Source organism: Acinonyx jubatus, chromosome B4 (assembly GCF_027475565.1).
Source record: "Acinonyx jubatus isolate Ajub_Pintada_27869175 chromosome B4, VMU_Ajub_asm_v1.0, whole genome shotgun sequence".
Lineage (NCBI taxonomy): Eukaryota > Metazoa > Chordata > Mammalia > Carnivora > Felidae > Acinonyx > Acinonyx jubatus.
Window position 1 is genome coordinate 80228503 of NC_069387.1, and position 18033 is coordinate 80246535.

General features: G+C 33.5%; 1 protein-coding gene and 1 pseudogene across 1 annotated transcript; both read left to right on the top strand.

Annotated features, from left to right (window-relative positions):
- The first annotated feature begins 9258 nt into the window (after positions 1-9258).
- Positions 9259-9353, top strand: LOC113602931 (uncharacterized; annotated as a pseudogene).
- An 898-nt stretch (positions 9354-10251) lies between these two features.
- On the top strand, positions 10252-11200 carry LOC106981133 (olfactory receptor 6C2-like). Its single transcript, XM_015079263.2, has one exon. It carries the CDS (start codon positions 10253-10255, stop codon positions 11198-11200), a length of 948 nt encoding a protein of 315 aa, XP_014934749.2. The 5' UTR covers position 10252.
- The last annotated feature ends 6833 nt before the right edge of the window (positions 11201-18033 follow it).

The window sequence follows — 18033 nt, forward strand, 5'->3', positions numbered from 1 at the left end:
ATATATGTTTTCAATGTAATCATGATAAGAGGCAAAGTATACATAATAATGAATTTTTTGGTTGTTGAAAAAACTGAGAATTAGGGAAATCGTTTTACTTGCTCACACTCATTACAAAGTTTAGAAATTATAGACAGGAGTGCAATTAGAGCTTTAATTCCAAGTGTAGTTTTTTAACCATTATGCAATATTTCCAATTAGGATAATGGATAGTTAGATGACAGATAATGATAGATGATGATGATAGATAGATAGATGGATGGATGGTTAGGTGGATAGATGGATAGACGGGAATAGACAGATAATAGATGATAGATGATAGATAGATAGATAGATAATAGATAGATGAGAATTTGGAAAATAATCAATAATCTAATGCCTGATTTCATAGCTAGGATATGAGTACTGAACCTTTTTTTGAATGAATAGATACATGATTGAAAAATTGACATTCTTATACCATAAATCCAAAAAACTTTTTCAAGAAATGAAATGAACTCATGAAGCTCTTTTGAGCATACCTTTAAAATAAAATTTTAATTTTTCAACTATATTTTAAAGTTTAAGGGACCATATTATGGGAAAAATTATAATTGAACAAAACAAACAAATGAAGTAACAGTAATTTACATTGAACAAACCACAGGGGTAAAAAGCAAAGAAACAAAAATAATTTAGTGTGTAACTCTTTAAAATATCATGCTCTGATCCTTGACTGTCCATGGGATAGGTTCTAAAGAGTAAAAGAATTAACAAATGAATCTTTGTTATCATTGGTGGTACTGATGGAGAAATTCTGATCTCATCTTGTAAAAATTTTAGCACTGGGCAAATTAATAAATATGTTGATGTTGACAACTAGGGATCTTACTGTAGAAAAAAGGGGGTAGAAGAACCAAATATGAACGGGAAAATAATTCAGCAGTGTTGGATTAGAATTACAGGCAGCAATGTCAACTAATGATTTCTTCATGTGTTTTTTACCCTGGCTTTGTCCTTTAAAAGATCCTAGAAAGCATTCTGACAGATTATGTTCAAAACCAAGTGGTACATTACAAATGACATGGGAGACTTCTTGACAGACAAATTCTCTATGGATCCGTCCTTCTTTTTCTGACTTCTGCATGTTGGATTGGCCCAAGGTTCATTCAATCTTTTGATCTTTTCTCTCTTCTTTCTACACTTATTCCTAAAGTTCTCTTATTCAGTCTCATGTTCCATCTATTTGGTGGAATTTAACTACATCTCACTATTTACATTGCCACTTTTCTGGTTAAAACCACCTTTTTTTTAATTTTTACATTTTACTAACTATTTTAGTAAGCAAAGATGCTGACATTAAATTTCTAGCATATGAGAAAAGAGTGTTGAACAACAATTCGTGATATGCTGTTTTTCAAATTCTTCAACCTTAGTTAATATATTATTAACATACTGGGGCACCTGGGTGGCTCGGATGGTTAAATGTCCAACTTCAGCTCAGGTCATGGTCTCATGGTCCATGGGTTCGAGCCCCACATTGGGCTCTGTGCTGACAGCTTAGATTCTGTGTCTCCCTCTCTCTCTTCCCCTCTCCCACTCCTTCTCTCTCCCTCTCTCTCAAAAATAAATAAATATTAAAAAATACAAAATACACATACACATTATTAACATACTGATAAAAATTAGCATTTTATGTGCAAAATATTACCACAGGTTTTTCTGCCAGATTGCATCTTTCTCAACCCCTAAAATGGCATTAAAAAAACTGTTTAATCATTTGGGGGAAATTTTTATATCCTCATATAATCCAGACACATTATAGAAGCTAATGTAAATAGGTCATAAAGCTACTGGAAGAAAATATAAGTAAATATATGATAAGATCAGAATCAGTAAAGCCTCTCAAGTAATGGCAACAGATTCAAAAATAATAAAACAAAAGATATATATTTTACTACATATTAACCCAATTTTCTTTATACCAGCAACACCCTAAATTATATTAAATGTTAAATAACAAAGCATTAAATAGGATTTGTAACACATTAAGACATGCATAAACTTAATATCCTGAATATATAAAAATATCTTAGAAAAGAATAAGGTATCACTTTTGTTAAAATAACACTGAAAGAATAGTATTATACTCATAAATAAAGCATAAATTGCCAGTAACCATTTGAAAATTGCTATATATCATGAGCAGTCAACAAAATGTGAATTAAAGTGAACAAAAGAACATAATATTATTCAGATCATCATTTTGGCAAAGACTTAATACACTGATAATACACCCTGACCTTGTGTTATTAATGCATCTTCCAATCTCCAAGGACATGTCCCTATTCCTAGGTGAATCAGTCAGCTTTTGTTTTCTTTTACTTTTCTATACCAATTACATTGTCCATTCATTAGTGACTTCAAAGTAGGCTCACCAAGGACACTCGTTTTTTGTTTTTTTTTTTTAACTTAGGTGATCTTACCTACATAACAGGTTGCCTATGTAAAGCATCTTCAATCATTTCTTGGTGAAACTTTAAGGAAACCACCCCACACTAAAATTGGTCACATCATCGACTTTTCAAAAATCAAAGAATTTCTGGTTTTCCTTGCCTGTTTACTAGTCTTTCCTTCTATATAGCTAATCAGATTATGCAGAAATAGCTCCTTTTCTAATTTAGGCAGATACTGTAATTTGTGATAAATGTTAGACCTAAGGATATAAAAATTGATATAGGCTGTGTATGCGTTTCTACTGTTACCTTTGAGTGACAGTAAGAAAGCATGACTACATTATATCCATGTCACTACTGATAATTCTTATTTAATTGTGAGTTCCACTGAGGATCTGTGTGGAAAGAAAACTGGGGCCTGAATGAGAGACTAAACTGTATGTTCATCTCTCTCAAATCAATTTTTTCTATTACGAAATCTGAAAAAGTAAAATATTTCCTGTCACTTTCCTAAGTGTGTGTGTGTGTGCGCATGTGTGTGTGTGTATATATATTTCCATATATACACATTTATATACAAACATTCATTTTTATAAATGCATGTGTGTATTAAAAATTTGGATAGTTCATAAGGGCATGAGAAATTAATTTCATTTCTTGAATGTTATTTCTTTCTCGAGAATATTAATCATGGAAGCAAATGAAGAGATTTCTAAGCCTGCTTTATGAATTGGTTAAATATGTGAGCAATAAAATGGTCACATTTGATAAGCATATAATGCAGTATCTATTGCCCTAACTGCTAACACATGCACATACACACACTCACACACACACACACACGCACGCAATCTCAATCGTACAAATACATCTCTTCAACTAAAAAAGATCTTGTTTTTTTAAACAGTTTTGATGTCTAGGCATGTTAAAAATTAATAAGTTACATCTGCAATATAATTAATTTGTCAGAATGTTTCTGAGGCACGTTTCTGAAGCAGGTAAATAGAAGGCAAAGGGTTATTCTGCATCCTAGGATGATATCCAGGATCAGCAGGGACTTTTACTGGAGGCTACAATAGGAAATGAAGGAAGCATGACTGGAAGAAGAAAGGAAGGTGGGTTTTGGGTAACAATTCTGTGCTTCTTATTTGAGCTACTGCAGGCGTTTCAGGTGTGCCTCTGCAGAAGAGAATAGAATAACAGCATTTAGACAAAGTTGTTTGCCCATAAGCATAATTCAGCATTCATCCTCTCTGATAGTGTCTAGAAATTCTGAATGCTCCTTTTGGTTACATAGGTCCATCCAAGACCGTTTTGTCAAAGAAGGAACCCAGAAGCAGGCTTTGGTTGAAACTAGCTATCTCACACCACACCATACAACAGAAATGCTAAGTCCATTCTAACTGAACTACAGTCTAAGTAGTTTGCCCTATATATAGTCAGTAAAATCAAAGAGTAACCCCATACAATTAAGGGACTTCCTAGCAACAAGTTCAGGTAAATAGAATATTATAGAAAACTATCATTAGCTCATATCTAGAACTTTTTTAAGACCTCATTACCTCATCCTTATTTTTTTATGATGTCTATTTTTTTTTCACATGGTCTACATTAGAATTTAAATGAAATGTCCCATGGAGCTCTGACCAGGCAGAGTCGATGAAACGCCCAGCCTGAGAGACTATATTCTAATACTCAAAAAATGGGGCACTGAAGGGTTAGGGGAGCATGATACAAATTCTTATATGGAAGGAAGATCTTTCAACATTAGTGTAGTATCTTCTATATGAACCACAGGAATTAAAGGACTTCTGTCAAGTAGAACCTTAAGATATAAGTAGAGGATATATCCTGGTCTTTGTAGATATCTATGTGTTTAATTAATATACAGAGAAACTATTATATTCCAGGAAATGTGATAAGATCTGAGTCTACTACTGAGAATAAGATGGGCTCTGTCAAGAGTGTCACAGTATAATAGGATGACAAACAGTAAATAAGTCATTCAATACAGCTCTGATGTAGGGATGATGGATATAGGAATACGGTGGAGATGTAGCCAGCCTAGTCTATAGGAATTGAGATGGTGTCTCAGAACTTACTCTAGGTGCGGTGAGAATTAAAATGATCAAAACAGGAGACAGGAAGTCCAATTAGAGTATGAATGCTTCATATCGAATATGAGATCAAAGTGATCTAAAGTAGGAATGGAAGAGATGAACTTGTTTTTTAATAACATATTAAGGATGTAGAGTCTAAATAGCCTTATCCAGATGTGAGCAATAGGATGGAAGGAGGCCTTCTAAAAGCAGAGTAATAATAATGAATTGAGCAAGAGTGGTGATAGTACATTAGTGGATAAAGATGCCAGGTTTTGGCAGCCTGAGTAATGAATGAAAGATAGAGGGGCAGAGGAGAGGAGACTGAATAAAGATGTGTACATACACACACACACACACACACACACACACACACAAATATATTAATTCACTTAAATGGCATGGTCTTTGAAATTCAGTGATTGGCTGGATGTTAACCTGAGCTATCCTAATGAATACAACTTGTGACAAGCATTGCCTCATATTTTAATAAGCTGAATGTATGTAAAAGGGTTTGGTGCATTACTAAGAAGTATAGAAATAAGGAACTATTATAGAACACTAAAGTGTCAGATAAAATGGTGAAATCTCAGGGTTTGTCTGTTTCTTAATTGTTAAATTTTGCAATAGTTTAACATTACAGAAAAGTGAACAAATCATAAGGGCACAGTTCTGTATATAGCACACGAATGGCATCATTTAAGCCTTATAACCTAAGCCTAGACCTAGTCCATACCCTCACAATCCTCCCTGAATAGAGACACTATCCTGATTTCTAACTCCAGAGATAAGTTTTGCTTATTTGTGAAATTCACGTAAATGATCATACTCTACATATTCTTTTGTGTCTCGTATCTTCATTCAAAATTCTGTTTGTGAGAACTTTTCATGCTATTGCATGTAGCAATATTAGTTTTATCTTCATTACTATACTCGTCCATTTTATGAATATATCACAATTTAAAAACTGATTCATATCATTAATGTAATGGACATTTTTATATTTCAAGTTTTTGCATTATTGAGAATGAGGCTAAACCTTTCTTAAACATGCATATATTTTGCATACATAGGTATACATTTTGATTGGGTAAATACCTAGGATCATAATTTCCTGTTTCACAGTTATCTGGACATCAGCATAATAAATATATTCAAAAAGTTCTCATAGTGTTTATATGAATGTACACTCTAATCTTCAAGATACTTGGTATGGTCCATCTGTTTAATGTCACTTATTCTCATGGTTGTGCAGTAGCTGTGAATTTAATTTCCTTTTCCCTAAGTACTAGAAAGTTCACATTTCACATGTTCACTGGCCTTTAGATATGCTTTTTAGTGAAGAAATTAGTCTAATTGTTATTAGATTGGGTTTTGTTTTCCTATTGGTTTGTAATAAATTTTATAAATTCTTATTACAGTCCTTAATGATTATTACAAATATCTTCCCCCACTGTGTGACTGGTCTTATTTAAATCACTTTTATTCAAGTATAACTTACATATATACAATAAAATGCACTTAAGTGTAGCATTCCATTGAGTTTTGACAAATGTATATATACCTCCTTATAACTACTAATGCAATCAAGATACACAAATTTCTATCACTTGTAAATGTTTGTGCTCTTTCCCAGTTAATCCTTCATAATAGATTTGGTTTGTCTTTTCTGATTAAATTAAATCTTAAAGTATTTTCTCTTTAATGTGTACATATTTTCCCTTGGCATACTACTTTAAGATTTATCCACATTATCACATACATGAATTCTTTATTCTTTTTATTGCTATGTAGCATTCCATGTAAAAATATACCATTTTTCCACTTCTCGATGTTTACTTGTATTACAGTCCTCTTTTGGTTATTATGAATAAAGTTGCAATTATTAAGTCTTTCTAAGAACATATTTTTTTTCCTCTTAGGTAAATTCTTAGGGATGGGTTTACCGTATTATATAATAGATACATTTTAAATTTTATAATAAACTATAAAACTAAAAAAGTAGTTTTACTATTTTATATTTCCACCAGAAATATACAAAAATTTCAATTACCTCATTTTTACCACACTTGCTATTGTTAGTACGTTTCATTTTTACTATTCTAACCAATGTTTAATAATGTCTTATTATCATTTAGTTTTTATTTCCTTAATGACTAATGATGTTGAGCATCTTTTCATGTGCACATTTGATATTCGTGAATCTTCCTATGTGAAGTATATGTTCAAATATGACCATTTTTTATTAGTTAAGTATGTGTATATGAGTATGTGCATATAGATGTTATTTTGTATCTATATTATGCATACATATATTAAAATAATATACATTTCATATATATAAAATATACCCATAATATTTTTGCATATATGTTTTCTATATATATATTATATATATACACACACTAAATACATGACCTTTGTCACATGTGTGTTTTATAAATTTCTTCTCCTAGTACAGGGCATTTCTTTTCATTTTTTAACAGTATCTTTTGAAAAATCATTTTTTATTAAGTCTATAATCTATTTCAAGTTTATTTTTCATTGTGTTCATTTTTATCCATATGTATATCTTATTGTAGTAGCACCATTTGTGAAAAGACATTATTTTTCTCCTCAGTTTGCCTTACGATACTCTATTTCAATATATATTGTTCTATTCCAATGAGTTCTATGTTTATTCATATCTCAATGTCAGTGTTTTAAAATTTCCATTGTATTGCTATATTATAATTTGTTCATATTATGCCCAAGTATTTCATGTTTAAATGGTGCTATAAATGACATCTTTAAATATTTTCGAGTTCAAAAAACAAATAAAAAATGTCAAGGTCAAATGCTTATTGTTCGTATACATAAATACAGATATATACACACTTATATTGACACTCTATCTTTTGCTTCTGCTAAACTCACTTACTCATTAAAGGATATTTTGTAGATTACTTAGGATTCTATATCTACCCAATCATGTTATCAAGGGAACATGATTTAACTCCTTTATTTCTAATCACAATGTTACCATTTTTTCTCACCTTATTTTATTGGCTAGGAACTCAAGCACATTGTTGAATATGAACTATGAAGTAGTCATCTTTGCATAGTTCATGATTTTAGAGGAAAGCTTTTAGGTTTTTCTCCTTATATTTGATATTAGCAGAAGTTTTGTTTTGTTTTTTTATAAGTAGGTGTCCTTTTCACATTGAGATAGTTTTCTCTGCTTGTACTTTACTGAGAAATTTTTTAATTTTTTTTAAGTTTCTTTATTTTTGATTGAGAGATCCCAAGTGGGGGATTGTCAGAGAGAAGGAGAGAGAGAATCTCAAGCAAGGCTTGGGCTCATGAATTATGAGATCATGACCTGAGCTGAGATCCAAGAGTTGGATACTTAACCAACTGCTCCACCCAGCTGCTCCAAGAAATTTTTAACCTAAATAAGTGTAGAATTTTGTCAAAGATTTTTTCCTGAAACTATTCAGAAGAAATTACTCATTCTCCCTTTTTCTGTTATTATGGAGAATACGTTGATTGATTTAAAATATATTGAACCATGGGCAGGGGATGGGCTAGATGGGTGATGGATATTAAGGAGGGAACTTGTGATGAGCACTAGTTGTTATATGTAAGTAATGAATCACTAAATTCTACTCCTGAAACTAATATTACACTTATGCTAACTAACTAGGATTTAAATAAAAACTTAAAAAATAAATAAATAAAAGGGTGCCTGGGTGGCTCAGTTGGCTGAGTGTCCGACTTCAGTTCAGGTCATGGTCTCACCATTTGCGGGGTCGAGCCCCATGTCGGGCTCTATGCTGACAGCTCAGAGCCTGGAGCCTGCTTCAGATTCTGTGTCTCCCTCTCTCTCTCTGCCCCTCCCCTGCTCATGCACTGTCTCTCTCTGTCTTGAAAATAAATAAAACATACATACATACATACATACATACATAAATATTGAACCAACATTGAATTCCTGCGATAAATGTCACCTTCTCATGATGTGTTATTCTCATAAAGTTATTGAGTATAATGAGCTTGATTTACTATTCTTTTGTGGAAAATTTCTATCTTAGCTGTAGACGATATCATTCAGTAGTTTTCCTTTTTATGTAATATCTTTGTTTGGTTTTGCTATCATAGTAACACTTGCCTAATAAAAGGAGATGGAGGAGTACCTGGGTGGCTCACTTGGTTAAGCATCTCAGTCTTGATTTTGACTCAGGTCATAATCTTGCAGTTCCTGAGATTGAGTCCCACGTCAGGCTCTGCACTGACAGTGCAGACCCTGCTTGGGATTCCCTCTCCCTCTCTCTCTCTATTCCTCTCCCCACCTCTCAAAATAAATAAATTGTATAGTTTTCTATGCCTTTATTGACTTTAAACCAACTAGTTCCATCAATTAGTAAGACGATCTCCAACTATAATTGCCAATTTATGTTTCTTCTTTCATTTATGCCAGTTTATTCTTTTTATATTTTGATGCTCTGTTAAATACATAAATAGAATCTCTTGGTGTTCTTAGTGAATTGGCTTATTTATCAGATAATATGTAATTTCCTCTAAATGCTTGTTAATTTTCTTTGGTGGTGATACTAACATAGCTACTCCAACATTCTCTTGATTATGGTTCACATGGTACTCATTGTTCTATTCTTTACAGAAGTAATATTTGAAGTGAGGTGTTTAAATATAGCATCTAGGTGGGTGATTTTTAAACACATCTTATTGCTTCTTGGCCTTTTGGCTAAGATCAAGTGTAGTATCTGTTCTTATCAATTTAAGATATACATCAAAATACATCTTATAATCTCTACCTTTTTAATCAGTGTGGTATGTTTTGATTATTTTATATAATGTAATCGTTTATGTTTCGACTTCTGTTTATCATTTTGTTACTTGATTTTTGTTTGTCCCCATTGTTGTTCTTTCTTTTGTTTCCTATTTTCTGGACTAAAATTAACCAGTTTAGTGTAGTCATTTTAACTTATATGTTTTTGACTGTATCATTTCTTAAAAGTTTGTGACTTATAATATAAACAGTAAACATTTCACAAACTTGAATCAATATCTTACCAATGGAGGTAGAATTTAGAAAATATATTACTATATAGGACCCTGTACTCTTCCCTTTTTATTGTGATTATCATTTATATTATGTTTATATACATCAGAAACTCCATTAGATAATGTTATAATTTTTGCTTTCAACAATCAATTTTATGAAAGGAATTATATAGAACTGGTGTTTTTGTCTTAAATTTTCAGTAGAAATCTACAATTAAGCCACCTGAGCCTGGAGTTCTCTTTGTCAGATGATTTAACTATATGTTTGTTTACTTCAATAGATACAGGGCTGTCTAGGTTAGATATTTCATCTTGAATTAGCTTTGGTAAATTGTACCTTTCAAAGAATTCATTCATTTGAGTTATCAAATCTACTCTGCAGATGTTTTCAAAATATTTCATTTTTATCTTAACAGCTTTATAACATGTAATGTTATTGCTCTCATTCCTGATAAATCTTATCTTTTCCTTTTTTTTCACGACAGTTGTATGAATGTTATTTATCCTTTCTAAAAATCAGCTCTTGATTCCTTTAAACTTCACTCTTGCTTTTTGTTTTCTGTTTCATTGATTTCTGTCTTGTTTTCTGTTTAGACACTTCCTCTTTGACGTTTCAGTTTTACACGTAGATTGCTTAAAACATCAAAGGTAGCAATGAGAAATCACACAGCAATAACAACATTCATCCTGTTGGGACTTACGGAGGACCCACAGCTGCAAGTTCTCCTTTTTATCTTCTTATTTCTCACCTATGTGCTGAGCATGACTGGAAATCTGACCATTATCATTCTTACATTCATGGATTTTCATCTTAAAACACCTATGTATGTTTTTCTTCGAAATTTCTCCATTTTAGAAATCTTATTCACAACGGTATGTATTCCCAGGTTCTTGTACAGCTTATCAACTGGAGATAAAACGATTACTTACAATGCTTGTGTCAGTCAAGTATTTTTTATTGGGGTTTTGGGGGCCACAGAATTTTTTCTCCTGGCAGCCATGTCCTATGACCGCTATGTGGCCATCTGCAAACCCCTTCATTACATGACCATCATGAACAACAAATTATGTACCATCTTTGCCTTCTGTTGCTGGATCTCTGGGTTGATGATCATCGTCACACCACTCAGTATGGGCCTCCAGCTGGAATTCTGTGACTCCAATGCCATTGACCATTTTGGCTGCGACCCATTTCCTCTTTTTAAGATTTCGTGCTCAGATACGTGGCTTATAGAACAGACAGTTATAATCTGTGCAGTATTGATATTCATTATTACACTGATTGGTGTCATTCTTTCCTCAATATATATCATCAGGACAATTCTAAGATTCCCTTCTGCTTCCCAAAGGAAAAAAGCTTTCTCCACTTGTTCATCTCACATGATTGTTATTTCCATCACATATGGCAGCTGTATTTTCATCTATATCAAGCCTTCAGCCAAAAAACAAGTGGGCATCAATAAAGGGGTATCCGTGCTTACTACATCTGTTGCTCCTTTGTTGAACCTGTTCATTTATACTTTGAGGAACAAGCAAGTGAAACAAGCTTTCAATGACACAATAAAAAAAATTGCATTTACCTTACAAGTAAGAGCACATTGAATTTGAAAAATTAATGAAAACAATGATTTGTTCCTTAGCATTTTTTTCTGGAAGTCCTAACTAGTTCAGTCAGGTTGACTTACTTCTTCAATTGAAGGAACATGAGATTTTGTTTCCAAGAAATAAAATCTTCTTCCATTTCTAAGCTTTTCTAATATTATTCAAAAAGAGATTGATTATATGAAATGTGAAATATAGTGTCTATGAGTCCTGAGAAATCTTTGGATCAATAGCTTTTCTAAACTCCTTCAATTTGCATATGTAAATATGCCAAAGGAAACATTTGAAATATAAAAAAAAAATGTTTCATCTAGGTTTTAAGGTATTAAGATAAACTCTAAAATAAAAGAACTCAAAATAGGCCTATCAAGTAAAATTAAAACATATTGCAACCAAAGTAAGAAAATAAATACTAGGAATCTGGAAACAAATATGATATACTAAAGACATAAGCAAGCTAGAATATTTAGATTTTCATCAAGAAAGAGGAGAAAAGTTTAGACCACAACTGCTTGACAACATGCAAGCACTCATACCCACATGCACACACACACAAAATAAAACAAGATTAAAAAGAAGACTTTTGCTTCCAGCTCTGTCAGAGTAACTAATTTGAGCCGATGTTCTCCGCTTTAAATCATCATGAAACAATCAATTTTATGAAGAAATTTGACAAGAAACTCAAAACCGTATCTTTTTAGAAAGAGAGATTTCAATAAACGTATCCACAATTAACACTAGCTTAGCCTACAGTGTGACACAGAGACTAACCTCAACATGATAGTCTCTCTGAATTGAGTTGGCAAAGATCAAATCAGCTGAAGTGGTTACTACCCTCAGGTCAAGACTACACTGAGCTGGAATCTGGGCAGAAGTTCCCCATTTATGCCTTGGCTGAGGAACAAGTATAGTCCGTGTTTGCACATGAGTAATAAGGCTGAGAGTTCAACAAAGATACTACAGGCGGAGTAGTCTGTGGGCTTGGAGTCTGGGCCCAGAGAAAGTGAAAAGACCTTGTTAATATCTCTTCAAACCACAGACTTCTAGCTGAACACCAGGAAAGCCACTTAGGAGTACCTCAGCAGTAAGGGCCACAGTTTAGAGCAAGAGTGAGAAAAATAAGAGCTGAGGGTAAAATCTATCCACCACTGGGTCTAGTAAATAAACCTTTATTGAAACATGTCCACCCCCACTCATCTGCATGTTATCTATGGCTGCTCTTAATGGCATATTTGAGTAGCTTAACAGAGACCTCATGGCCCCAAAAGCCAAAAATATTTACTATCTAGCCTTTTACAGAAAAAGTTTGCCCGCCTCCGGTGTAGAATTTACTTTTCTATTTTTTGTATCATTTGGGAAGAAATAATGAGAGGCAGGTTGCTATGCAGCTACATTGTCTTCATCTACCCAGATGTCTCTAGAAGGTAACTTTTAAACTTGTTGGCCAGCCAGGAAAATTGAATTCGTCCATCCCTCTACAATTTCCCTCTTTGTCCGTGACTGTACTTGAAAGGATGAAAATGTGAAGAAGCCTGTGCATTCTGTCCACCTATATCTCACACTAACAACTCAAGTTAGAACTACATCAATGTTTTATAACAAATGGGGAATTCACTTATTTGCCATTTAATAGAAAATTTTGTTCAGCCCACCAATTCCTATAAATCTTCAACCTCACCCCAACTTCCCCTGAAAAAAAAAATCCTTATTCACAACTCCCCAAGTTCTATATGTGCAATTGAAAATCAAGCCACAGTGTTGGAGAAGAAGCCAGAGGCGCCATAAGAATGTCCTGAAGGAAACGGATGGAGCAGTAAGGAACTGAAAGCAGTTTCATTCCCAGGACGGAAGGCCACCAGGACTGTTTGTTCTCTCCAGAAGGACATCATACATAGTAGTATAAAGAAACAAGTTACTGATACAACAGCTTGGATTAATCTCCAGGGAATTCTGCCAAGTGAAAAAACCAATCCCAACAGTCATGTACTGTATTAACTTGCTTATATAACATCAAAATTACAGAAATGGAGAACAAATTAGTGCATGCCAGTGATGGAATGGGTAAGGAAAATGGAGGTTTCAATGACTACAAAAGAGCAAAATGAGGGAAACTTTTTTATACTTAGATTGTGTGATTGCCAATGTCCTGATGTGTCTCATAAGATGTGACCATTGCAAGAAACTGGAAAGAACATGCATGATTTATTCTGTGTTATCTATTGTAAGTGCATGTGAATCTATAATTATATCAAAGTAAACTTTTAATTAAAAAAAGAAAAAATCCACCATACCAAAATCAAGGAGGAAAACATAATATATACTTGAATGATCATAGAAGCACTATTTATAACAAATTCTTACATCCGATTGCCTTAGAAGAGAAGTCAGGCATTTACTTTGTTTTAATATTATTGTTGTGTTTCTTTATATATTTAATGCTATGGTATGCTACTATGTATCTTAGGAAATGGTCCCACTACTACATGTATTTTTGTGTGTGTCCAAGTTCATTAGAAGATTCATTACCAGCTCTAATATAGTAATCACAAAGGGCACTCTTGTTTATTTTTCACTTGATTCTTATGCACCCATAGCATATTGAACAAATATAATAGAAGTCACTGATAGTTTAAAAATTACAGGTACCCTATCTCCATGTTCAGAAAAGATCAGGCCATCAAATCTTCCATAATCCATTTTTGGTATTCCTTTCCCTCTGTGTCAGTTTTACTTCCCTGTAACCTACTAAATGTAAAAAGTTATTTCCTAACTTTGCAATGGGAAACAATTTCCAATGATGGTACCTGAATAAAACATTTTTAAGATCTCTGCATTCTTAGGGCTTCTGCGAATGTAGTTTTCTGAAAACACATAGTCACTGTACGTATACACCTCTACTAAAAATCTTTCTTGGTAACTTTTACTTGCACTCAGGTCCTAAGGTCATTTTGGTGAAATATTTTTTTTTTTAATATATGAAATTTATTGTCAAATTAGTTTCCATACAACACCCAGTGCTCATCCCAAAAGGTGCCCTCCTCAATACCCATCACCCACCCTCCCCTCCCTCCCACCCCCCAGCAACCCTCAGTTTGTTCTCAGTTTTTAACAGTCTCTTATGCTTTGGCTCTCTCCCACTCTAACCTCTTTTTTTTTTTTCCTTCCCCTCCCCCTTAACTTCTGTTAAGTTTCTCAGGATCCACATAAGAGTGAAACCATATGGTATCTGTCTTTCTCTGTATGGCTTATTTCACTTAGCATCACACTCTCCAGTTCCATCCACGTTGCTACAAAAGGCCATATTTCATTTTTTCTCATTGCCATGTAGTATTCCATTGTGTATATAAACCACAATTTCTTTATCCATTCATCAGTTGATGGACATTTAGGCTCTTCCCATAATTTGGCTATTGTTGAGAGTGCTGCTATAAACATTGGGGTACAAGTGCCCCTATGCATCAGTACTCCTGTATCCCTTGGATAAATTCCTAGCAGTGCTATTGCTGGGTCATAGTGAAACTTTCAACAGAAGCTATGGATTACTGTCAGAAAACTAAGTATTACACTTTAAGTTTTAAAAACTACTTTGAAAATTTTCAGGAAGAAAAAAATGATTAAATGTTGCTAGGTTGGAGTAGCGTTCATTTGGGGGCATATTTTGTGCTTGTCCTTTAATTTTTGTGTAGAAATTTGGAAATTTCATGAGGTGAATTCACAGTACTTTTAAGCTATTTCTGAATGGCACTTGACCTGTAAGTAAGTTACATTATGAGCAAAGCTGGCTTTGCCTATTAGTAAATATAAGATTACCAGCATTAGCTTTCTTCCCACCTCCTTATCGCCAAACAATATGAAGAAAGAAAAAATCAAAACCTATTAGCCTACACTTCTATTTAAAGGTTTTAACATAAGGACAACTCAAGACAACCGTTATGAGAAAGAAGGTTAAAAATTTACAGGGAAGATTTTTGAAATGGCTCAAAGTTCACTTATTTACTGAAAAGTTTTTGCCACTCAAATTCTCACGAAGTACGAGTAAACTGATCTGTGTTAATCATGGGATAGAATGAAGGGGTTGCAAGCCTGGAGCCATGGTTTAATAGCTGTTGGTTGGTAGATTTGGATTGAGCAGAGGAATGGGGAAGAACACTTTAGAATAAAATCTTGCTGGAGTGAATGAAAATTCTTCAGTCCTTCAGTATATATCACAACAGCTGATAAAAATAAAAGGTCAAAAATCTTATCTTTTACCAAAAAAATGCAAAATTGGAATAACAAATTACTCGTCACTCTGAGCATCATATTTGCCTGTATTTCCTCCTAATAATTATTGTGAATCCTTGGATGTTGAGCAGATTCAGGAGATTGCCAAATAGTTGATGGATGGAATAGAGAGATAATCCTATCCTACAACACAAATTAGCCTTTTTATCATTCCTTGAGTGGCTCAGCAATAAATTCTAGGGTATAATTATCCTAACATGCAGTCTTTTCCATTAGTCAAGTCCAATACCCCCTTTTGTGATCAAGCCAATAAATCCCAGGGCTATAGGATGAGTTATTGTCTTCATAAAGAAAAATCTACAGTCCCGGGACCACTGATTGAACATTGGAAACATCTGAATACCTACTAATACAAATGAGTTAGCAATAGCTGAGGAAAGCTGTGTATCAGTTATTATCCCACTTTGTGTATGTTAGAGTCCCCAACATCTGGCTTCCTTTCTTCTCTAAAGAAACACTAAGCAGTCAAAAATGGCATTAGCAAAAATAAAGCAGGACATACAATTTAGTAAGCTTGTTGTTTATTTTTATTCTGCATCTGGGTTAGTACGAAAAAATGAAACCCCCAAATAAATATGGTAAAGGAAGTTTAAAAATCATGATCCCCAGTGAAGTTCCCTGTCTCAGGCCAAACAAGCAAAGTGAAAAAAAGTTACAGAAAGGGGTTGACTGAAAATACAAATATGAATTAGGCTTACTTGGCCTAATTCAAAATTATGTCAAGCTTAAATTATCTCACTATCCAAATTAATCTTACTGCCTTTGGAGGCAAGTTTTCACCAGAAACCAGTAAAGGGGTTTGCTGAGTAATCATGAAAGATGAAGTGGCAGTATTACTCACTCAGAATAGAAAAAAAAAGATGGATGGATGGATACAGACAACCATACTTAAAAGCCAAAGAGTTGTACATAACAGACCCCCAAGTCAAATTATTCAAAATGTAAAGACTGTCTTTGATTCATAACTATAAATCCACTCATTTCTTAATAATAGCATGTAATTAATAATACTATTATCTTCCTTCACCGAATCTTATTAAATTTCTTAAAATGTAATGGATATAAAATATGATTATATTTTTAAGAGCATAGGCATATTGGTTGTAAAAACCTAGAGAACAGATGCTATAGGTAGTATGGCTGGAGAAGGATAGGAAAATGGAATAACCAAGAAAAAGAAAAGTGATTATCGGCAACATGATGGAATTTTTATCATGCATTGGTGTGATCAATTATGCTCATCTTTATGATTAATCGTCTTTCTGTGGTAAATACATTTTCTTAGAATTCTACTTACCTGTATGAGGAGAGGAAAATAGGACATCAAAATTAGTAATCTTAGAGATGCTTAAAGTTTAGGTAATCAAAGTACAGACATGAAAAAGACAAAATATAGTCATAAATCTCTGCTATTACAGTGAACCTTATTGTTGTGAATCGGGCAGCGAATGAGAGATTGAGACGGTGGCATTGAAGTGGCGACTGTAACGGGTAGACTGGATGGAGCTTAGATAATAAAAAAAATAATAATGTGCTTATGATTTTTGCCTCAGTGACACTAAAACTAAAGTAACAGTAAATTTCAATTTGAGGCAACCTATCTGAAAGTATGCAATTTCTGTGATGATACTTTTAGCCTGGATCCAACATTTCTTCCTGGACGAGAATCAAAATAATCTACATGTTCAAAGATTCCTAGGATATGTTGTGAAGTATCAATACTTGTAGAAAAGTTTCAAGATCCAAGAGAAAGGACCCAAAGCCAAGAGATGACTTTTAACTGGAAGAATCTCTTCTGGATCACTTTAAGTGAGAAAACAGAAAAACAGAAAAAATGTGTCCAACTCAAATAATGGTGAGAGAAGGCAAATTCTAGATAAGGTGATGATCCAAATTATGAAAACATCACTACAATCTCAGTATCTGCATTTCGAATGTGAATAAATTTGAGGATTGAGGAACAACACTTATATATGCCATCAGGTTTAAATTCTAATAGTAATTACAGTACTACAAAGACCACACTGGGTTAGGGCAGTGTCCACAAGTATGAAAACTGTCCTGGAGAAGTTAAAAAGAGACTGAAGGATACCCATTCCATTAGGTGAAGTGGGGACCTGAGCCAGAAATATTCTTCTGTTTTTGCCCAAGTGTACCAATCAGGTAAGTCAATCAGATGAAGTAAAATAATGAAAGGTGAAGAAAAAGCGAAAAGGTTGCCTTAGAGTGTTCATTTAATCTAGCTCACTCTTCCTAGAAAGAAAAAACAACGAAAGAAGTGGAAGAATGCTGTGCTTCATATGTAATTCAATAGCAAGGGTTATTAAGCAAATCTCTTTTTGCTAATTGCAACAAAGACAGGGCCAAAATTATACTGACAATGTACATGATTAAGTGAAAGAAGTAAAAAAAAAAAAAAATCACATATCATCTGGCATGCCTTTATGTTTCACCCATTATTCATTACCATGTGATTGAGAGACCCCTCTCTCATCAAATTCAATTTCTCAAATTGTCTTTGCAGATTGGAGAGAAGTCAGAAGTTAGTA

What these genes read in the sequence shown, in the direction of transcription:
- LOC106981133 (XM_015079263.2), top strand. Translation starts at nt 10,253, where the DNA reads ATGAGAAATCACACAGCAATAACAACATTCATCCTGTTGGGACTTACG.